At 45.9% G+C, this 23453-nt stretch overlaps 1 protein-coding gene across 2 annotated transcripts in view; it reads left to right on the forward strand.

Annotated features, from left to right (window-relative positions):
* The window catches only part of ABAT (4-aminobutyrate aminotransferase), a 130084-nt gene that overhangs the window by 81668 nt on the left and 24963 nt on the right, over nt 1–23453 (forward strand). For both annotated transcript variants that reach the window (XM_019540086.1, XM_019540085.1), the window contains exon 6: nt 13458–13507. In XM_019540086.1, coding sequence (XP_019395631.1) covers nt 13458–13507 — 50 coding nt within the window. The remainder of the gene's footprint in view (nt 1–13457; nt 13508–23453) is intronic.

The following is a 23453-nucleotide window of genomic DNA, read 5'->3' on the forward strand; positions in this document are numbered from 1 at the left end:
CCACCATTTTTTAAGCACAGGGTCACTGCTGCACGAGTCTCAAGAGGCTGCTGGAAGGCAGTAATTGCCGTGCTTCAGCAGACTCAGTTAATCAAGTCTGCTCCAACATGCTTGAATTCCAGCACGTCAGAGCAGCCTCTGCAGTCATGTATAGGCACCCCTAGAGTTGGTTCAGATAGGTAACTTAGTTATTATAAAGGCTTCCTAATCTGTTACCAGTCCCCTAAACCACCCAGTTTCCCCTCGCTTCATTGCAGTAGTCTTTTAAAATTTGTTTTATCTATCTAATCTGTATTTATTGGATCTTCCCTAGTGTCTACTGTAGATAGGTGGAGAGCATGAGATATTATCATTAACAGCTGGAGAACTGTGAAAGTTGGACAAATCCCTTTTTTACACTTTTCCTGAGCTGGGTTTAATTGTGCCAGGCAATTTATTAAGCAGATTAGAAATGTGATTACAGCTCCACATAGCTATGAGCACCTGTTCCTCTGTTATGGCAACTCTAGCAGGATTTTTATATTTTAGTTCTCTCAGGGTGAAACTTCTGGTCTTACCCTGCTTACCCTTACCACATGTTTTCCACAAGTGACAACATTTTAAATGTTACAAATCTGTTTCATAGATGCAGTGTAAGTAATTCAGAGGGCTGGTGTGCTCATGGGCTTGGTACCACTTTACTATATCAGTTTCTATAAAATTGCAGAACCTAGCTGCTATTGTTAAAGCACCCGTATACAGGTCCATTGCATCCACTCTTAAGTGTCACAGAGTCTGCCAGGGAAGTGTTTGGTTGGGTTCCCCAGCTTCGTCTGGCCTCTCTGAGGACCCCCTGGAAGCCAACTTGCGTGTAGCTTCTACAGTGGGGTAAGCCCAGGTTCCTTCTGACTCTGAGACCCTGACCCAGGCTATCTACTGCCCTGCCTCCGGGAACTGCCATCTAGTTCAACCTCTGAGAGAGGGACTCTAGCTCTTCAGAAAGGAGAGGAGCATATTCCGAAGTCCCAAGCAGTGAAGCAAACTGCTCCTCTCTGATAAAGTGGGGTCAAAGGACACCCATCAAGAAAGCTGTCCTCCTCCAAAGGGTTAAGCAGTTCCTCTGTCTCCAGTCTAGTGTATACAGCCCTAAGCGCCCCAGCGTTAGCTCAACTGTTCTCTCTCAAACTTGCACAGCCCCTGAGCATCCCAAAGTAAGCTCAGCTGTTTGTTCTCTTCAGCCTCTTCAACTCCCCAGTCAAGACACTGCACTGTGTCGTCTACTGTGGTGCTCATCTCCCCCTCTTCCTTGGACTCTGTAGTGTCATCTCCAGTCTCGTGTCCCTGAAGTGTCAACAAGGCTGTTCCGTTCTACGTTGATGTCATATGCTTTCTGTCATATGGGCCAGGCAACTCAAGCTTCTCTGTCTCTTCACCCCTTTTTCCCCCCTAGGGTGAGGTAGTTGAGGAAACTAAGGCATGCAACATTAGTGGAACATGAATACATTTAAACCAGGAATATCACAATAAAACTAGTCTTCCACACTAGGCTACAACAAAGTGATACCCAAACTGTGGGCAAGGGCAATACATTCCTACATTCGATTTTGCAATCTTCTCTTTTCTGATTATTGCTGTCCAGGTGACATTTGTAAGAGGTTAGAATCCATTCGCAGTGCTCTTACTTCTGCTCTCTATCCCTTATGTCCTCAATATCCTCCTTTCCTCAGCAATCAAGTCATCTTTTTTTCTCTCAAAAATGTCTTTGAACACTCCCAGCAATTCCTTTGGCCTTTTTTGCACCCTGCAGGTTTCTCATGTCATGATTGAAGATGGTGGTTTTTCTTGTCTGTGTGTCTCACGGCTCTGCCATTTTGAATCTCATTTAGATGTCAGAAATCACTGACAAGCTAATAGTAATAAAACAAGCTCAGATGTTCCAAAGTCCCTTATTTTCTGGTCTTATGCTCCAGGATCTGTAGTATAGCATTTGACACAGCTGCTCAGGGCATGGATTGTTTGAGTCCTGAGAAACAAGTTCCCTGACAAATAATACAGACATACCTACCTGTACTTAATAGAATATATGGATATATATTGGTAAGCCTCAAGAAAAAGAAACAATATAGTAGCAATAAAAGTGAATGGCAAGGCTGGTCATTAGGTGCTATGGAGGCTGATAGAAATGTGGCTGAGGCTCATGGAGTTAAGCTCTAGATTGGGTGGTGTAGAAAAAGATGCTAAAGGAAAATCATGTCCTGAAGTTAGAATGAATTTGAATTCTGACCAAAGCACTGGCCTTCTGTACTTATCTGGAAGTTAATCCAATAAACCCTGCATGAATCTGTCACACTGTATACCCTACAAGATTGAATAGCATCCACCAAACTAGAACACACTTATCAGCAACTGGTAATAAATGCTTGTGCAGAGAGAGATAAGGAATGAAGTTTAAAAGAGCTTTATCCAAGGAAGTGCAGGACCATTTCCTGCCAAATACTAACAGCTAAAACAGCGTTCTTAGCTCATGGTGCTCATGGAGAGCTGTAACACAGTCATATTAACCAACAGGGAGCAGACTTTGTTTAATAGAGTTTACACCATAGAATCAAATATGAGGAGGCATCCTGTCAGGCTGGTTGTCTGGTAGACTGTGCAGCATCCCAAATGCAATACACTGATGCTGGAGTGCTCTGATCCTCTGCCTCTCTTTATTTGGTTTGTAATGGGATGGGAAGCCCTTGTTATCTATCATGGCTTCAATATACAGTTTAATACAAATGGGTCCTTGGGACTTTCCCCTGCTATCATTATTTTACTGGCTTTCTTTATTTCATGTTCAGATTTTGGAAGCTATGGGACTGGGGAATATGGCTCTCCTTGGTTCACTAGTCTAGAAACATGGCAGGAGTCATGCCTTCCCCAGAGCCAGATTGTGTTGGCTGTCTTATGTCTCTTAGTCAATGGAAGCCCTGAAGCTACAGACCCAGCTAACAGCATATACTGCTGTTGTATATAAACATGATATGGTTGTTGTCCTATTATGACAGGGTTGCTGGGGGAAGAATTGAATTGTAAGTCTTGAGGATATAAATCCCAATAAGTGCTTGAGGGACCATGAGCCCAGTAGTCCTATAAACAGTTCTTGATGTTAGGGAAATAGTCAAATTTCAAAGTCTCTGCCCCACCAGTGTCTGGCTTGTGTGAAGAGGGGAACAAGGCGCATCCCTGGAGAGGGCAGAATAGACAGTATCAGAAGGCAGCTAGGGCCATAGAGGTTGGAGTGGAGAATAAGTGGAGAATCATAAGAAAGTAGGGCTGGAAGGGATCTCACAAGGTCATTGTTTCCAGCCCTCTGCTTGAGGCAGGATCATCCCTGACTCCCAGCCAAGTGTCTGTCTAACCTTGAAAACTTCCAAGGATGGAGATTCCACAAGTTCTCTGGGTGGCCTGTTCCAATGCCTGACCATCTTCATAGTCAGAAAGTTCCTCTTAATTTCTGCCCTAAATTTTCTCTACTGTAGCTTGAGGCCACTGCTCCTAGTCCTGCCCTCTGTGGCCACAGAGGAAAGTCCATCTCCATCTTCTCTCTAATCACGCTACAGGTCTTTGAAAACCTATCAAGTCCCCCCTCAATCATCTCTTCGTTAGACTGAATAACCCTAGTTATTTCAGTTTTTCCACCTAAGTCATGCTCTCAGGTCCCTACTCATTTTTGTCACTCTACATTGGAGTCTTTCCAATCTGTCTATACCCTTCTTGAAGTCGCCTTGATTTACTGGTCTTTAATTCCCTAGCTCTTTCTTCTTCTCTTTCTTAAAAACGGTTGCTATATTTGCCCATCTCCAATCATCTGGGACTTCATCTCAACTTCCAGAGTTCTCAAAGAGTATAGCTAATGGCTCTGAAATTACCTTGGCCAGTTCCTTCAATACAAGTATATCCCACCTGACCCTGCCAACTTGAAAGTATCTAGGTTCCTAAGTAATCCCTAAACTTGTCTTTTACTCTTCTAGGCTGTTTGCCTCATTCTCTGTCTTTGCTGCCAACTACACTTGTCACCTTGTAGCTGCCCTGTTTCTGAGAACTTAAGTAAAAAAGGCATTAAACAGTTCAACCTTCTTTGCATCCTCTGTAACTAGATTATATTCTCTGTTCCATAAAGAACCTGTGGCTTCTTAGTTTTTCTCTTATTCCTGACACCTTTTTAGAATCCTTTTTAATTGCCTTTTATGCTCCTTGCCAGTTACATCTCCAGTTGTGCCTTGACCATTGTAGTTTTCTTCCTGCATGCCCATGCAATACTCTTACAAGAAGTTGGTATAAGTTTGGATGGATATCTCATGTGGCTGGAAAATGGTGAGGTCACAGGTGGTAGCTGCTTGAAACTTGAGCCTTGGAAGGGGTTGGGAGTTCTGGTACTGGATTTATGACCCAAGTGCCCTGTCCCAGGCAGGCCCAAGCCCTCAGACTGACCACAACCTTTCCATTTCATAATAGGCAAATGTTATTGATATGCAGTGATAGCAGATAAGAATAATGCAGACAATTCTATATCTTCATAGTTGTTAGGGCAGGGGTGGGTAAAATGCAACCCATGGGCTGAATGTGGCCCACCAGGCCATTCTATCTGGCTCGCAGGGCCCCTAAAAAATTTAGAAAATTAATATCTATCTGCCCTTGGCTGCCTGTCATGCGGCCCTTGATGGCTTGCCAAAACTCAGTAAGTGGTCTTCCGCCTGAAATAATTGCCTGCCCCTGTGTTAGGGGCTGGAAGAGACCTTACACATCATAAGATCCAGCCCCTTCTACTAATCCTAGAGCTGCACAGAGTCAAGGTACATCTGGCCAGTAGGTGAGCTCTCACTCTGAGGTTCTGTCTTGAATGTCAGATGTCAGCAGTCTGGAGGTTGGAGGCCAAGCCGTCCCTCTCCCCACCAGTGGGGTGGGTGAGACAGGCTGGTAATGTGCCCTCTGTCCATGGTGGCCTCAGGTTCCCCTCTTGGGGACCCTTTGCTGCTCTGACATCCCTTCTTTTGTATTCTTTTCCCCTTCTGATGAATCTTTATCTCTGGCCAGTGCTGATTGTTCCCTCTGTGGTCATCCTACTGCTCACATTCTGACCTGCCAGCATAATCCTTTGCGTCAAAGACCCATCACATGCACACGTCCTAATTTGGGCTGTACTGGATCTCCTCCTAATTTGGTCTGTTCCCCAAAACCAGAAAGCCCGAGGGCTCTGCACTTGGGCACTGTGACTAGTGCCACCTTATCTCATGTTATGGAACAGTGTGACACATGCCTTCAATTGTCCAGCCTGAGTGTCTGTTCGCTGCTTGCCTGTATCAGACACAGTGGGCCTTGGAGAAACTGTCTCTCAGACAGGCTTTTTAGAAATCAATTAACCCTTGCTGTTGCCCTGGATCATTATTTTAATGCATAACTACTTTACCTATAAGCCAGTTCCCAAAAACAAACCTCTAAATACCATTTTCTAGCTATCAGGGAAGGATCCCTGCATACTTAAAGCCATCCTAATAAAGGCAGCTGGTGCCTAGTGCCTGGTTTTTCTCCCTCTTCCTCCTTGTGCCCCCAGCAACTGACTGCAAACTGCTTGCCCTGTTTGCAGCTCCTGGTTACTGGCTTGATTTCTGGACTTACAGATTTGTTGTGTCATCTTTTCCTTCCATCTAACTATTCTATATATGACATTATGTCAGTACTTTCTATTTAGTATTAACATCTGATCTCTAATTAGATACCAGTAATAGGCGTAATTCTCATATGGAGGCTTTTGGTTGCTACTGAAATAAAAATAATAATACATCATATTTTAATATTTTTCTAACTTAAAACACCTCTTTTCCTCCTCACTTTTCATAGAGCTATTCCAAGCCCTTCATCTGAAAATAAACATCAGTGGAGCAGGGACTCAAATGGATTTTCCAGGATGATTCAGAAAGTAGCTTCTTTGACATGGGTATAGCATTGCTATTTGTGGGTATGCAGTTTTGCACTAGAGATAACTGGGGAGACATTTTCATGAGGTTATGTGCTTTCTTTTCTTTCATTTCATTCTTTAAAAATGCAACTATAAAATAGTCATTCAGGAATGTAGGATGAAGTGTTTGAAGTTAAAAATAAAAAGGAGAGTTAGAAATGGTAGCTTTTCCCCTCTACTTGATACCTCTCAGGTGCCAGATATTTCTTCTTTGAAGGATAATTATTTGCTGTGGGATCAGTGACAAGTGAAGGATGCTGTACTGTATAGATGGAACAGGGATAAGGAGAAATTTAGTTTAAAAGGTGTTACATGCATAGAGGAGAACAGGAGGTAGGCAGTGTTTCAGAATGGTTCAAGAATTTAAAAAAAAATGCTGCGTGTTAATGCAGTGCGCTGGTAGAAACTCTTTTGAAATACAGGGTCAGATTCTAATGTCTGTTACACTGATGTAAATCCAGTCCATTGGCTGCAGGGGAATTATTTTACCACCCGAGTGAGATCAAAATTTAGCCCAGTGAAACTGGTATTTGTCATCAAGACTGAAAAGATGCTTATAGGTATCACCTTGTGGAACACCACGATTTCTTATTGAAAGAGTGGGAAGGATATTCAAAAATATGGTAAACCCATCCTGTGGGCCATATATGCGACAGCCTTGCATTAGTGCAGCCTTGTCGAGAAATACAGTTAAGGTTTCTTTACAAGCCACTGTATACAGAAGAAGCTATTCCCAATTCTTTCAGGTCTCATAGCAGTTCAGGTACCTTTTTGTCTGTTGATGTCATTGTTGCCGGAGACTACACATGTTAAGAACACAAGAATTGCCATCTCCTGGGTCAGATCACAGGTCCACCTTGCCCAGTATCCTGTGTTGTGCAGTGGCAGAGTGGGTGCTGAAAGGGAGAGTGAACTGGGCATGGGGGTTTTCCACCATTTCTCTTTCTCTTGCAGCCTCCAACGTTTAAGGTCTAGGCAGTTCTGATTCAGAGGCTGTATCCCTAACTCCCATTCTCAATAGTTACAGATTCCTCTTTCCTACAAGAATTTATCCAGTCTCTTTTTGAATCTGGCTAAACTGTCAGCTTTCACAACACCTGGCGCAACGAATTCCACACGTTAATGCCACGCTTTCTTTTGTTAGTTTTAAATTTACTACCTAATCATTTCATTTTATAATCCCTAGTTCTTATATTGTGAGAGAGAGTAAATAATATATCCCTATTTCTTTTCTCTTTGCCATTTAGTATTTTGTAACCCCTTAGTATGTCCCCCCCACCAAGCATCTCATTTCTAAACTGAACATACCTAGTGTCTTTAGTCTCTCTTCATATGGAAACTCCTCCATACTACTAATCACCTGTGTTGCTCTTCTCTGTACCTTCTCTAGTTCTTTTATATCCTTTGTGAGTTATGGGGACCAGAACTGGGCACAGTATTCAAGATGTGTGCAAGATGTGTCATGGATTTATAAAGGGGCATAATGATACCGTCAGGGTTTTTTTTACAATTCCCTTCTTAATAATCCCTAACATCTTGTTTGCCTTTTTGATGGCCTCTGGGCACTGAGCTGGTGTTTTCAGTGAACGGTCCACAGTGACTCCCAGATCTTGTTCCTGTGTGGTAACAGCTAATGTAGAGCCCTTCGTAGTGTAGGTATAGTTTGGGTTATTTTTGCCAATGTGCATCACTTTACACTTTCCTGTGTTGAAGTTTGTCTGCCATTTAGTTGCCCATTTGCTCAATAGTGCCAGATACTTTTGCTGTTCCTCACAGTCTGCCTTGGTCTTTACCACTTCAAATAATTTTGTGTCATCCACAAATTTGGCCACTTTGCTACTCATCCTGTTTTCCAGTTCATTTATGAATGTTAAACAGCACTGGTCCCAATACATCCCTGGGGGACCCTGCTCCTTACTTCTTTCCATCCTGAATACCAACCATTTATACTCACTTTCTCTGCTTTCTACTTTTGAGCCAACTACTAATCTGTGAGTGGATGTTCCCAGTAATCCCATGGCCATCTAATTTAGTGAAGAGCGTCTGATAAGGGACCTTGTCAAAGGCTTTTTGGAAGTCCAAATATGCTGTGTCAGCTGGATGACCTTGATCCACCTGTTTACTGAAACCTCAACTCTTAAGAGAGATGATGTGCTGAAATGTGCATCCACATTGTTTCTTGTATTTCATGCTGTGCTTTTCTTCACTGAAGTGAATTGTATACCAAAGCATTTTATGTGCGAGAATCCTAGAGGTCATGGTCACAGGATTATGAATCTAAATTTGCTAAGGCTGGAGTCCACACAAGCTGGTGTCTGAATAACTTTCTTCTCAGAGGGCTTGCAGCAGCTGCTGTTGGATGTAATGCATTCTCCTTGAGTCTGAACTGTGGTTCCTTCTATTTATTTTTTTGTCCATAAAGAGACATATTTTCCCAAAGTCTGAGGATTGGGATGATGTGTGTAGGACAGGGGTGCTCAACCTTGAGTCTACAAGCCAAATCCAGCTTGTGAAACCATGGCATCCAGCCCATGGCGTTCCCCATGGGTTGGGAAATGTGGTAGCTGGGTGCAGTGGCAGTACCACCACCCCTCCCCTGCTGCCAAATTCCCAAGCCCTGTGGCCAGATCAGGGCCAAGCCACCCTACTTTCCACACATGGCTGGATTGAGACTGGGCTGCCCCTGCCTCCCTCTACATAGCCAGATTGGACCCTGCTGCCCCCCGCCTCCCCCTCACCTCCAGGCACCAAATCAGGACTACTAGCTGGATCTGACCCACAGACAGACTGGCACTGCCCATCCAAACTACCAGGTTAAAAGATGTAGGTGAGATGTAGCTATAGACAGTAGGGAGTGGCAGGGTAAAGAGACATATCTAAAGGTCTGTCAAAGCAGGAAAAGATGCGTGACTGGCTTGTGGCTCCTCTTTAAATTTTCTTATAGAGGGAACCTACTCCCTGGTTGTCAGATACCATCTGATCTTCCAGTAGAAATGCAGAGGGACAGGGGTTTGTGTTTTAAGTCAATATTTTCTTAGGCAATCTGAGTTGATTAATACAAATTCAGTGTAATAAAGCATGGAACTTTGTGATATTAAACAGTAAAGTTGGCTGTTTTTTAACCCTTCATCTCTGTTTTAGTGCTTCTTTTCTATAGGCAGTTGATATTTCTAATTTACAGAGGATATCAGTAAGTGGTGAGAATAATGTAGATTTGATCTGGTAGGTACTGTCTGTCATACATTCTAGGATGCTGCCACAGAATGAAAGGGCGTTGAAAGATTGCATTCACCAGGACAGATTGTGTCTTAATAAGGACCAACCTTGGCCTCACTAGGCACACAGAGGGATGCATGCTTCACCCTTGCGTATCAGCCATATATTTCATCTTTTGTTTAGAAATTCAGCCTGACCAAAATCTCATGTATTCAGTGCTAATGATGAGTGATGCATTGCATACTGTGAGTTTGATTTTCATGATGTTGTATACACACTGAGCAGATATTTTGACCTCTGCTTCCCTGCCATTCTTTCCCTCTATCTCCTGCAAAGTCCCAGCAGCTAATAAAACTGGTAATTAGGGATCTCTTATGGGCAACAAAGATGAAATATCATTTTAACATGTTACAAGCACTTGTATGCTCTGCTGTCTTTGCATTTATTGTTGCAGTGGTTACAGTTTACTTTGACCAAGTATAAGGGCATCAATTTACAGCTTCTGCGATATTCTTGTTCACCTGCTATAGTGCAAGTGCACACAAGTTTACCTGCATTTTATGTTAGGATCAGTAAAGGTCACAGACCAGGTTTGCCCTTGCAAAATTCTGGTCTATGTGTACACACGCATGTGTTCATGAAGCCATGGTTAAGACTGTGGAACAGTGCATGCTGTGAAAAATATCTAGCAGTATCTTGCAGAGCCTGTGTAAAATGAATGCATAATGAAGGCAAGTAGTCATGAGTTCCATCCAAATATAACAGATGTGCTGGTGAGAGTTAGTGAACACTGGCATGACTCTGATGCCTGGTGTTTCTCACTGCTGGGTATGCCTCAGCAAGTTCTCATTGTATTTATATGAAGTATACAAAACATTTGCTAATACAGTGCTCATATGCCATTAAATCTACCCTGCACTGTGCAGTTATATCTGTCCGTTTGTGTTGGGGACAAAAACCCTATGTTTAAATCATGCCTATAATTCTGATTGGCAACGTTATAATGCAGTGACATTCACAATCACCCAGTGAGTTTTCTGCTGGAATGCAGTACCGTATTTACTCAAATTCAAGACAAGATACCATAGGGGCCAGGGGAGTGGGGAGCAGGGAGAGGCGAGAACCTCATCTTCGATTCGAGTACTGGCCCGGGGCAGGCAGCAGCTCAGCTCTAGCTTTGACCCAACCTCAGGACTGAAGCTGGAGCTGAGTCATCACCCATCCCAGACCACAATGGCTCATTTGGTAGGGGATAGGGCACATAAGGGAAATCACAAGGTGTGGTGAGGAATTTGCAGCCGGGCCCTCCAGCCTGGACCCATCCTGGGTGGGAGGTGCTATTGCTTCTCCTTGGCCGGGCTGGCCTGAAGCTGGGTCAGGGCTATACTGCTTCTGACTGCCCTGGAATCACAGAGCTGCAGCAGAAAATAACAGGGTTGGGGCAGGTGGGAGCAGGGAGTGGGGAGGCAAGCTGTTGAGGGAAACAGGGTGTGGTTGGCAGGTGCAGGGCGGGTGGCATTTGGTGGGGGTAGGCAGGATGAGGGGGGTGCAGACATGGCAGGGATAGGATCAGGCACAAGGTGACAAAGGGCATGGGAGCAAGGGAAGGGGGTCTAATCCCTTACCTCCTGCTGCTGACTTCCCTGCCACAGCAGGGGGTACACAAACAAACTACCTACTAATTAGACTCTGTCCATGGACAATTTTTAACAAATTTGTAATTTTCCTTACAAATTCCTTAATTATAGGGGGGAGTAGTCTTCAAATCCAAGACAGTTTTTAATGTAATAATTACTGTAAACATATAGTTATCTCCCCCACCTTTTTTGTTTTTTAATGCTACCTTCATTGGCCTTAGTTATCCTTTAAAGATGCATTTGATGTTGATTAAATGAACTAAGATATTCCTTTTGCAAGCTGGGAACTGCATTATTCCCCTTCCATTAAAGTCAAGAGGAGGGCAATGAATCACTCTGAAAGCATGGCTTTGAACCTGGCTTTCTAGAGCAGCATGTAGTTGGGCAGTGGGAGTATAAAGGCAGCAGCAAGCATTGCCAAAAAACTTCAAGACCAGGACTGGGCAATTATGTGGACTGGAGGGCCACTTAGAGAGTCTTGGTGAAGTGTTGCAAGCTGGGGAGGGAAGCGTATGAACCTTTCTGGTGTGGCATTGGGGGGGAGGGCAATTGATCCTATCCAGTCCAGGCCTGTCTGCCCTGCACCTATCACCAGTGGTGCCAGATGGAGCAGGTGGGTGGGCAGTGTCTCCATGGAGATCAGCTGGTATCCCTGTGGGTGCGCTCAACTGGGCAGATGGGATGGGGCTGTGGGCAGACGGGGAGTGGTATCTGGGAGCGGGATGGATAGGTAGGGCTGGGATCATGCGGAAGTGACACTGTGGATCCATGGCCCAGAGCAGAGCCATGATCCACTCCTCACACATCTGGATTGGAGCTCTGCCCTGGCCCCTGGCTCTGTGCTGTCACCACCCTGCTCTCCAAACCCTACTCACCCATCCCACTCTTGGACACTGCTCCCCACATGCCTGTGGCCCCATCCCATCCACGGAGGTGAGCATGCCCTGCCCATGGGGGTTCTGAGCTGGTCTCTATGCATAAAGGCCCCACCCATCTGCTCCATCCAGGGCCCCCAGTGGTGGGTGTGGGGCAGATGGGCTGGGGTGCCTGGGCAGTAGGGCTGGGTCCAGCAGCGATGACACTGACAGTGGCAGCCAGAAGGAGCTGGGGCTGCTGGGAAGCTGAATCTGGCCTCTGTACTGCCTCTGCCCCGCTGTGCACCCAGGGGCAGCAGGATTGGTTGCATGCACCATGGTCTGGGCCACCACTCCACACTTGGGTTGGGTGGAGCAGAGGTTCCCACCATGGGTTGGATAGAATACCTTGGCGGGCTGGATCCACCCCACAGATTTTTTTTTGCCCACTTCTGATCAAGCTCAAGGAACTTATGGGTTTGCTTTGGTGTGGCATAGCAGGTTACACCTGTGTGGGCAAAAAATCAGAAGCAACAGGGACCCACACAGCTTTGGAATAGCCATAATGTATTGCTGCTCGTGCATCAAGAAGAGTCTAAGCCCATGCCTGAGTTCATGTGATGTTCACTGTGGGAGAATTTACTACTTTAGGGGCACAGAAGCCCAATCAATGTGCCTTCAGCTGCAAAGTTCACAAGTTCAGGGGTGATGAGTGGAACAATGCAACTTGGGCTTCTCCCCCTCCTGGTTTTGTAAACATTGGGCATGTTGGGGTGATACTTGCAGAATAGTCATCCCCTCTGTAGTTAAAACTTGAGAGGTAGGCATGGCCTTGAGGAGGACACAATACTGTTATTGAGGCTGGCTTTCTGATGCAGTCAGTGTCATGCATGTGCAGCCTGACAGAAAAGGTGGTGTGTAATTCACCACTTAAGCTGGTGTAAAAGGGTTTCACTGCATTGAAGTCAAGATGGCTCCCTCCCTGTCTTGGCCAAATCATTGGGGACTGTGGTTTGAATACACAGTATTAAATGGATGCCTGATGTTCAGTGTTTGATGCGGGTAATTTAAGTCAAACAATTCATGATTATAATTCTAACAAAGAACAGTGAGATTGCAATCTGTTTCAGCCTGAAGAAAATTCTGTGGTGATTGCTTCATTAAATAATTATGTGCAAAAGAATTAAAGCCAAAAACATTTTTAGTCTTGACCTAGCAGAAAGTTGTATCTGCTGTCATCTGGAGAAACTGAGTAACAGAGGCACTCAGCATTGGAGAGCAACAGAAAGTGTTAATATGGTATAAATCAAAGGTGAAGAGGAAGCACATTTCTACTACTCAATGGATGGAGCACTACAAAATAATGACTAGAGATTCATCATCAAAGAGCCTCACTTACACAAAAATTGGATTGTTATTTGGTGCCAAACTGTAATGCTTATTTGGTATTAGGCTCTCACACCTATACCCCACTGTCCAGTAGTAAAGCATGCTCTCTTGGGACTTGACAGTCTATTCATCTCATGGCCAACTGAAGTTAATGGCCCTTGTTGGAAGAAAAGAATTTGGTGTGCTTTATAGGAGGACGAGCTGTTAATTAAAAACATGTACAAGTTAAATAGAGATCACATTTAAGAAAAAACATGTTGGGTAGAGTTATTCTTTTTATCATGGGTACTTATTAAATAAATGTATCTGTTAGATTAAATATAAATACATTTGAATAAGGGTTTGTTGAAACCAGATGAAAGTAATTTTCTTCCTTTGTTTTAGGTTACAGCCATCCATCTCTAATAAAGCTTCTACAGCAGCCACAGAATTTGGTAAGTGATTTGTTTAAGACTGTGAACGATGAAAACCAGTCCTGTTTTGCTAGTGGTTTGTTTATCTTGTGCTAACTGAATAAAATGGCTTGTTAATTAATCCATTTAGAATGTGGGTGGATATTTTTACTTTTATTTTATTTTTTGTCTTTAGTTTGATCAAAGCTGTGCAATATTTGCAAAGACTTTGTTCATGTTCTAGAAGGGAGAATTTGAGGGGGAGTAGCAGGAAATAAACGTTTCCTTCAAAGACCAGTCCTTTCAAATAAATGAATTTCTTTACTGTGTTCTTGAACAAACTCTAACCAAGCTCTACTTCATTGGAATATTTGGGCGGGCAGGCATACATGCGCGCGCACACACACACACACACACACACACGTGTGTGTGTGTATAAAATGCTACCTAGTATCACAACATGAAAACAGCTACGAATCTTCACCGACTATAACAGATTGATATCAGCATTCTACTTCTCTCAGTGCTTACATCTCATTAACAATAAAAGAAGAAAATCCACCTAGTCGTAAAAGTTGCCAAATGACTATAAAGGCCTATAATCTATTAATCTGTTGTGAATTATTTTACCTACAGTTTTACTTGAATATTTTTCCATTTAATGAAAATTAAGACCTTGAGAATACACAAAACTAGTACTAGTTTTTTAACCAATCGGAGAGTAACATCTGTACTTGTATTTATTAAGTTTAAGCCTATGAAATAATCATTCTTTTGAAAATGAATGACATCCTGCTACATACTATTCAGTCTTTTGTGATTTTTTTCAAGTATCTGGGTAAGATGCTTTTATTATACATTGTTAATGTAATGATTCGTACCTCTCAATCCCTGAATCACATTCCATGCATTTCCCAGCTTGTCTGTCAAGGAGAAAGACTGAGGGATATCAAATAGCATGTGATAGATTGCCTTGGCTTGGAAAATATGTAGGAAAGTATTCTTTCTCTGACCCATACATGAGACAAATAGACTTAATCCAGTATATTTCAGACCATGATTTTGATGATGACTTTTAGTAAACATAGACTGTTTAATTTTTCTCCTAGTGTAGTGCATTACTACTCAGCACTGACTTGTACTTAATTCACCTTTTAATATAAGAAATAGCATGCTGTGGGAAAAGTAAAACAGCTGACAAGCGTAAGAACTATGGGCACATGCTCCCTCACTCCCCGCCCCCCACCCCCATGCCCTCCAGGGAGCTGGCTCCCTGCTCTTCCAGCCTGGGTAGTGCCTGCCTCTGCCCCCTCCCTCACCATTGATTTTCCCCTCCCCTCCCCTCTCCCCTTCCACCACAACATACCGACCAGTTGGTGGCAGCTGTCCACGCTGCCAGCTCTGCTCCTCACTGCCTGAGTGCTGTGCTGCGGATGTGTGCAACACAAGCATTCATTGGCCAAATTATTGGCCGCATCAGGCCGATATCCAGTACAGCGAATTTTCTTTATATGGGTACTGATCTGATATCAGACCGATGTATTGGTGCACCTCCGCTAAAAATGCCCCCAGTTTGTAAGCATGAAACATTTAATATTGACTAGCGATAATTGTTTTGTTTTAAAATTGGCAACATTGAGGGAACTTGTGGTTGGACAACAACAAATGACAGACAATGTCATCACTTTCTATTTGAATGGTTCTGTTGATAGGATCATAGGATTATACCTGGTTATTTGTACCTGCTTGTTCTAGAAATTCCTTGAGTAGCTTGTATTTATGTGCACACATAATAGCCTAGTGATCTTCAGTGTAACTTTACATGTCTACAACTGACAGTAGCAATCTTTTAAAAAAAAAGAAAAGAAAAAAAAAAAGGAAACATCTTTCTGGATGTGAATGCTGGAGAGGAAAAGCCAAAATAGAAGCCAACAATTAAAAACAAAGTCAAGCAGCTTTAAGATTTTGCTAAAATCAAATGTTTTACTTCACACTAATGCATGGGGTTGTTTTAGTCTTCAGTGTTCATCAGACTACATTGTACCTGTTTTTGAAAACAGTCCTCCACTGAAGAGATCAGAGAGTTTTCGATATCTTGTTATGATTCCAGACACATGAGTTCAAATCTTGCTCCGGCCTTAGGGCAAAGGCTGCTCCCATTTCATGTAGCTCCAAATGGCAACCTGGTTATTCAGGATGGGAAATCAAGGGCAGTCAGATGTGATGTTAACTGTAGCACTGCCTTGTGTCCTGTTGGATAAGGAACAGAGGTGCCTTACCGCTGGTCACACAGTGAGCTGTTGGATGGACATGCTTGCCACTTAAGGTGCAGACTGAAGTGACAGTTTTCACCTGATCTGGCCCCTGAAAGCACTCTACAGCGGTGACCAAACAGAATTGCATGGCTGCAAAATGCTTTAAAAAGGCCCAATCCCTTGTGGGAGGTGGGGGGGGTGCTCCAATTCACCTCCTCTACCTTCTGCCACCGGCTGGGGAACCACCAGAACAAGCTCCCACCACTCCTTCCCCCCCCCGCCGTTTCCGAAAACAGTGCCAGGGCTGGGAGTGGCGAGGGGCATTGCTAGGGGAGAGCAGCTGTAGGCGTGCAGCAACTCTGAACAGCAGCTGGGATTCCCCAACCCCCAGAAACCAATAGGGAACTTCTGTTGGGTCCAGGGGATCATTGTAATTCTTGATGCTTCCTGCAAAGCACTGTGAGTTAGAACTGCTCTTCTGTCTGTGCCTTTATTGTCATAGGCCTGAAAAGAGAATAAAATGAAATGTCACCGCTGACAGAACTCCGTGTGTGGATCCAAATATGCCTTTAAGCAGTAATAACTTGAAGCAGTTGCATAGATATTCATGGAACATGGAGGAATCTGTACAGAAACAGTGATGCTTTGAAAGATGCTGCCAAAAGGTCAATAATCAGTGACAGAATTCATCTTTGGCCTGTGAGCACTTCATAGATTTCATAGACATTAGAGCTGGAAGGGACCTCAGAGGATCATCAAGTCCAGCCCCCTGCCCCAGGGGCAGAAAGTCAGCTAGGGTTAAGGATCCCAGCAAAATAGACATCCAAATGTTTCTTAAAAGAGTCCAGAGTAGCTGCCAGCACCACCTCTGGAGGAAGTCTGTTCCAGGCCTTGGGGGCTCAGACAGTAAAGAAGTTCTTCCTTATGTTCAGCCAGAAACGGTCTTGGAGGAGTTTGTGATTATTTGACCTTGTCATCCTTTGGGGCACTCTGGTGAACAGGCGTTCCCCCAGATCCTAATGTACACCCCTTATATAAGTCACCAGGTCCCCCCGAGCCTGCGCTTTTCCAAACTGAAGAGTCCCATGGCTCTTAGCGTCTCATCATAGGGCCTGCTCTCCTGCCCTCTGATTATACACGTGGCTCTCCTCTGGATTCCCTCAAGTTTTTCCACATCCTTTTTAAATTGTGGAGCCCAGAATTGGATGCAGTAGTCCAGCTACAGCCTCAGCAAAGCCGAATACAGTGGGAGGATGACAGCCTGGGGTTTGCTTGACAAGCATCTATGGATGCAAGCTAGAGTTTTGCTCACTTTACCAGCTGCAACATCACATTGGTGGCTCATATTCATCTTGTGGTCAATCATGACACCCAAATTCCTTTCGGCCATGGTGGTAGCAAGCATAGTACTGCTGAGCCTAAAGGCATGCTGCAGGGGTTTTTTCCCTAGGTGGAGTACTTTGCATTTTTCGGTATTGAAGGCCATCAGGTTTTCGTCCACCAATTTTCTGAGCCCATCTAGGTCGGCGTGGATCACCAGCCTATCCTCAGGTGCGGATGCTTTACCCCAAAGTTTTGTGTCATCAGCAAACTTGACCAGTCCACTTCTGACCCCAGTGTCTAAATCATTAATAAAGCTGTTAAAGAGTATGGGCACAAGGACGGAGTCTTGAGGGACCCCACTGATCATGGCACACCGCAATGACTTACTTCCATCAATTACCACTCTCTGCGTCTGACCTCAAAGCCAGTTCCCCAGCCATTGGACTGTGTTGTGGCCAAGGACATAGTTGGCCAATTTTTCCATGAGGAGATCATGGGATACCAGATCAAAGGCTTTTTTAAAGTCAAGTTATTTAACATAAATCTCTTCTCCCTTGTCCAGGTGACATTTCACCTGGTCATAGAAGGAGATAAGATTGGTCAGGCAAGACCTACCCGCAACAAACTCGTGCTGGCTGTCCCTCAGGAGGTTGCCATCAGCCAGTTTGTCTAGAAGGGTCTCTGATAATTTTTGCCAAGATCTTCCTGGGAATAGAGGTGAGGCGGATAGGCCTGTAGTTCCCTGGATCTACTTTCCTCCCTTTCTTGAAGATAGGCACCACATTGGCCTTCCAGTCTTTGGGCATATCACCTGAGCATGACCATGAGTTCTCAAAGATCCATGCCAGTGGCTGAACTATGAAGCCTGCCAGCTCCTTAAGTACCCTCAGGTGTAAACTGTCTGGGCCAGCTGACTTAAACGTGTCCAGCCTCTCAAGGTGTTCCTTTACATCGTCTACTGTGATGTAGGGTAACAATTCTCCCTCACCCTGGCTGTCCTGTACTGTGTTGCGCAGGGTGGTCCCTTGGAGCTAGTGAAAGACTGATGCAAAATACCCATTAAGCAGGTTTTCCTAGGTATCGGTTGTCAGTTGTCCCGTTTAGTTTAGCAGGGGTCCAGTGTTATCTTTGCTTTTCTTCCAGTTCCCCACATATCTAAAAAAGGACTTTTTATTGTCCTTGATACATGTAGCCAGTTGGAGTTTGGTCACAGCCTTGGCTTTCCTGATTCACTCCCTACAGGTCTGGACCAATGCAGAATACTCCTCCTTTGAAGTGATTCTAGTCTTCCATCCTTTATAGGTCTTTCCTTTTAGATGCAGGAGGTTCACAAGTTCCCTGCAGAGCCAAGGGGGTTGCTGTGCCCCTTTTGCTACCTTTCCTCCAAGATGGGATTGGCATTGTAACAGGGCAGGGTCCCTAGGGATGGCCGTGTTGCCCCTAGGGCTCCTTAACCATGCCAGTCTTGCCCAACAGGCACCCTCTATCTTGCCTGCCATGTCTTGCTGGTTCTATTAGTATAGGGAGGCTGCCCTTGATCTTTTATGCTTGGTCATAGTCTTGCTGAATCCTGCTGAACCCTGGGGTTTGTAGACCCCATGGCATCCTGCTTCATGATGAATGTAGCCCTCAGCCTTCTGGGCTATATGCGTGGCTCCAACCACCCTTTTACCACGTCCCAAGCCTCGCAGATGGTACTGATGTTGTCTCGCCTAAGCCTTGCTATAATTCATCCTCCTTGTCCTCCCTGGGCTCTCTGCAGCTCTGTCTCTGTGCCCTTCACTGGCTCTGGGCTCTTCTGGTCACTGTGCCCTTTGGTGCTGGGATCTAGCCACCCTCTTTGTCACTGTGCCCTCTGGTGCTGGGATCTAGCCACCCTCTTTGTCACTGTGCCCTCTGGTGCCGGGGTCTAGCAATCCCCTTTGTCACTGCACCCTCTGGCACCGGGGTCCAGCCACCCCCTTGTCACTGCGCCCTCTGGCGCCAGAGCCTGTGCACCCCAAATACTGCTCCCACACTGGCACTGGGGTCGCCACACTGTAGTGGGCCCCCCAGTGAGGCCTCCTCCTTCCCCAGTAGCATCACCCAAACCACTGGTGTTATCAAACAGCAAACAAACATGAGCCCCTAGGCTGTAATGTAACACAAAAGTTCAGGGTATGCTCTGTCCCTTTTAACAGAGTAAAACTTCTTCTCTGGTGCTAAGTGCCCAGTAGGCAAGAGTACCTTGTGGGCTCCTGGAGCCCCATTAGCCCTAAAGGCAGCGTATCTCATGGCTGCTGTGTCTCTGGGCCATTCCTCCCTGGAGGCTCCTTCCCCTTCTGCTGCTGGCAGGGAACTCAACTGCTTGGTCCCAGCCCTGGGATTTATATGGGCCCAGGGCCCTGTCTCTTCCAGCCAGCTGACCAGGTGCAGGTGCGGCTAATTTCCTCATTAGCCAGTTGTCATGGTAACCTGCACCTCGGCTCCTTTTTGGCTCTTTGGGCTCTCTCCCCAGGCAATCTCTGCTCTTAGTGGAGCAGGCACCTTAGTGCCCTGCAACAGACATTGCTTGTGCTTTCAGGATCGCTCCCTTGAGGAGCAACAACTGATCCTGAACTTCCCTCCCCTCCAAGTCATAGTCCCTTAGGGCCTTGCCAATAAGCCTCCTGAGCTTGTCAAAGTCAGCTTTCCTGAAGTCAAGGACTTCTGCATTGCTGACTGATTTGCCAGCTTTGAGATGGATAGTAAAAGTGATCAGCTCATGGTCACTGTCTCCCAGCTTTCCTGCAATCATTAGGTCGCTGACTAGATCATCCCCCTTTGCCGGTACCAGGTCAAGCAGTGCTTTGCCTCTTGTCAGTCCATAGATTTCTTGAGTCAGATAGAGCTTGTCCATGCATGTGAGGAAGCTTTGCGACTGTTTGGATTTGGCTGAGTGCTCTTCCCATGAGATGTGTGGGTAGTTAAAGTCTCCCATGACAACCATGGACCAGGAACATGCAGCCTCAGCCAGGTTCCTTGGCAAATTCCTGGTGGAACTCATGTTCCTGATTATGAGGTCTGTAGTAGACTCCAATTGTGTCCGCTGTGTCATGTTCACACATTTTAACCCAGAGTGTCTCCAGTCGTCCACCCTGGGTTACAATGTTGGCTTGCAGGGACATGTAGCTTTCCTTGACATAGAGAGTTACTTCCCCCACCCCTTTTATCTGCATGATCTCTCCTGTACAGGGTATAGCTGTCTATACCTGTGGCCCAGTCATAGGTAGAGTCCCACTAGGTCTCTGTCATCCCTACGAGATCATAGTCATTCTTGTTTAGCAGAAGAATCAGTTCTTCCTGTATGTTTCCCAAGCTCCTGGTATTGGTATACGGGCAGGTAAGTGTCCCATTGGAGGCCCTAGTCTTCCCTACACTCCCAGAAGAACATCGTTCCAGGACTGGGGTAGGGGTAGATTCCCTTGAGTGCGTTAGCCTGCTGGTTTTGCAAAAGTTGCTCAGTGGGCTTGCTATGGCAATAGTCCCCCCATCTCCCGGCGGCCTTAGTTTAAGGCCTGCTCAAGCAGGTCAGCCATTCTGGCTGAGAAGAGCTTCCTCCCCAGTGAAGTGAGGTGGAGGCCATCTCTTCCCAGCAGACCACTTTCTCTCTCACAGAAGAGCAGACTATGATCGTGGAAGCCAAAGCATTCACGATGACGCCAGTGCTGCAGTCCTTGGTCGACTACCTCAGTCCTTCTCTCCCTCCTCAGTCCATAACCCAAAACTGGGAGGATTAAGGAAAACACCACCTGCACCCCCAACCCACTAAGCCCCACTCCCAAAGCTGTGTAGTCTCTTATGACCCAGCTGGGATTGCTTCGAGCAGGGTCATTCATGCCCATGTGGATAAGGAATATAGGGTAGTGGTTGGTGGGCTGGATGAGCTTTGGGATCCTCTCTGCTACATCCCAGAAACGGGATCCTGGGAGGCAGCAGACTTCCTGGGCTAAGGGGTCGGGACGGCAGAACATGCCTTCAGTCCCCCTCAGGAGGGAGTCTCCCACAATGACCACTCTATGTGTGCCCTTAGGGAGATTAGGGACAGTAGCTGTGAGTCGTTCTCCCTTGCCTGCAGGAGCTGGCAACTCTTCAGGTTTTACAGGGGCTGCAAGAGGTTCATACCTGTTGCAAAGCTCCAGAGGGGAGGGGACCCTGGTGCAGCAGGCCTTGGGGCCGTTGACCACCTTGGTCCAACCCCCTGGCTGGACATTGTGGGGGATCCTCAAGTCCTCCCTTGTCCTGGAAGGTGACCTTGGTCTACCCTCGGTCTCCAGGGGGTGAAGGGCCTGGCAGTAGGAGTCTATCTCCAGCTCACCATCCCTGATGGCACACAGTTTCTGAACTGCAGCCTTGAGCTCCTCTATCTGGCACCTCAGAGACTCCAAATTAGAGCAAACCTCACAAGGGGAGGTAGCCATGCTCCCGGTCCCATGTGCCTAGAATCATGCCAGGGAGCCCCTGCAGCCGAGAGCCAGAGGCTCCGTCTGCCTGGAGCCCAGAACCATGGGTTCTGTCTGGGTGGAGACCTCAGAAGTGCCAGAGGGGGAGGTCTCAGACTCTGAGGGGATCCTCGGGGTGTGGCATGTGGCCATCCTCATTGTGCCGCTGGTAGTCCAGCTACTGCTGTGACTACCTTCCCTAGTGCTCACTGGCAGGGCCTTGGGCCCTCCCGCTCACCCTCCTGCGCAAACTACCATGCTAACTTGCACGCGGGACCTACAAGCACACCTGTTTGCAAGGCTCTGGTCACATGGTTCCCTGGGGATTTTATATAAATTTATATAAATTTTTATCATTTATAAAATTATAAATTTAATTGCTGGTCAAGTGCAATTACATTTATAAGGATTTTCCTACTTTTGGTAATAGAAGAAAAATGTTCAGCTTTCAGTTATATGCTGGCTTTCAAGTAGAGAATGTGTAAAGGGAGATTCACCTTTCTATTTTCCTTCAACTAATTCTGTTTATTTCTTCTGCTGCAGGTTGTTTAATATAATGGATTTTGCTTTAGCCCAGAATTGTATGCAAGGCTAGAAGGGTGTGTCCACACATTCAGGCATGTGTGCTTGCAGCAGCTCAAATAAAAGAGTGGCACAAATTTGCACCAGGGATTTTTGCCCAGCACACATGCCTGAACATGCACTTTGGTGTGAGGCAAATTGTGCCACTTGGGGCAAACTGACCCTGCCCAGCTCCTCCCGGATCTTAAGCTAGGAGGAACTAGAGCTGTATAAAAAGCTGCTCTGGCAAGCATCTCAGGGCTACTCGCCTTCAGAAGCTTCTGCGGCCCAGTGAGTTTGTAACTGGGCACTAGTTGCTTGTGCTGGCTGGACTCCTGAAGCAGCTCTAACTTAGAGTGGCCCCTGCACCCTGTAGCAGTCTGGCAGTGGAGGCTGCTGCCTGGCTGTGACCTGCTGCCACCTGCAACAGCATCAGCTCCCTTGGACCTGCAGCCCCATGTCTGCATGCCTGCCAGACTTGGACAGGGCCTCACAGCTGTCTGGGCTGTGGTATGGGCACTGCAGCAGAGCCTCCTACATCTCTGGGCCAGCTGCCAGTGGGCCGTGGCTGCACAGTTGGCCTTCGGGCAGCACTGCTATCATGTCTTCTGGTGTTCCTGCTCTGCCATTTAGGCAGCTATCACCTTGAAGTTGTGCTTGTTCTGGTGGCGTGCTTCAAACTCTCAAAGCCTGTCCTCCTGGCCCCAAATGGCTATGAGGTTAGCTACCTTGTCTGCCCTCCAACTGGGTCCTTGGTGCTGGCCCTGGGCAGGCTTCTCTGCCTGGGTCTCACCACCTGCTTTACCATCAGGGATCCCAGTGTTCCATGTTTAAAAATTGTAAATTCTCTGATTAAAAAACCCGCAAATTCTCTCATTAAAATACCCAAAATCTGTGTTCTTCTGCAATGAAAATGAAATGCCACTATATAGAAACATCAGTTGGGCAGTGTTTTATTGCTATATTTACAATTTTAAAGCAATTTGGAAGCTTGTCAGTGCCTCTGTCATAATAAAATGAATTCTAAATACATATACATGTTGGCGTTTGCTTTTATTTTTTTCATCATTGAAAAATCAGCTGCCCCTGCCCCCTTTGCTCAGTAGGGTGTGGGGCACAGAGCAGCACTTGGTTACTGTGGCGGAATGCTGGGCTAGCGGTTCCGGCACCGCTTAGGGGAGCTGCGGGCTTTGCGAAGCTGTGCCAGTGCGAGGCTTGTGGGGCGGGATTGGAGGTAGCTTTATAGCCACCCTCGAGGTTCGCCAAGTTGGCACAAGTAGACGGCTTAGAGTAAGTTGTTAGTTTTCTTTGTAATAAGTCTATAGGATGTCCATTGGTTCACGAGGTTCCAGAGCCAGCCCTTGCGTTCCAACACTGGAACCAGTCCAA

Source organism: Crocodylus porosus, unplaced genomic scaffold, assembly GCF_001723895.1.
Source record: "Crocodylus porosus isolate Cpor-Errol unplaced genomic scaffold, CroPor_comp1, whole genome shotgun sequence".
NCBI lineage: Eukaryota > Metazoa > Chordata > Crocodylia > Crocodylidae > Crocodylus > Crocodylus porosus.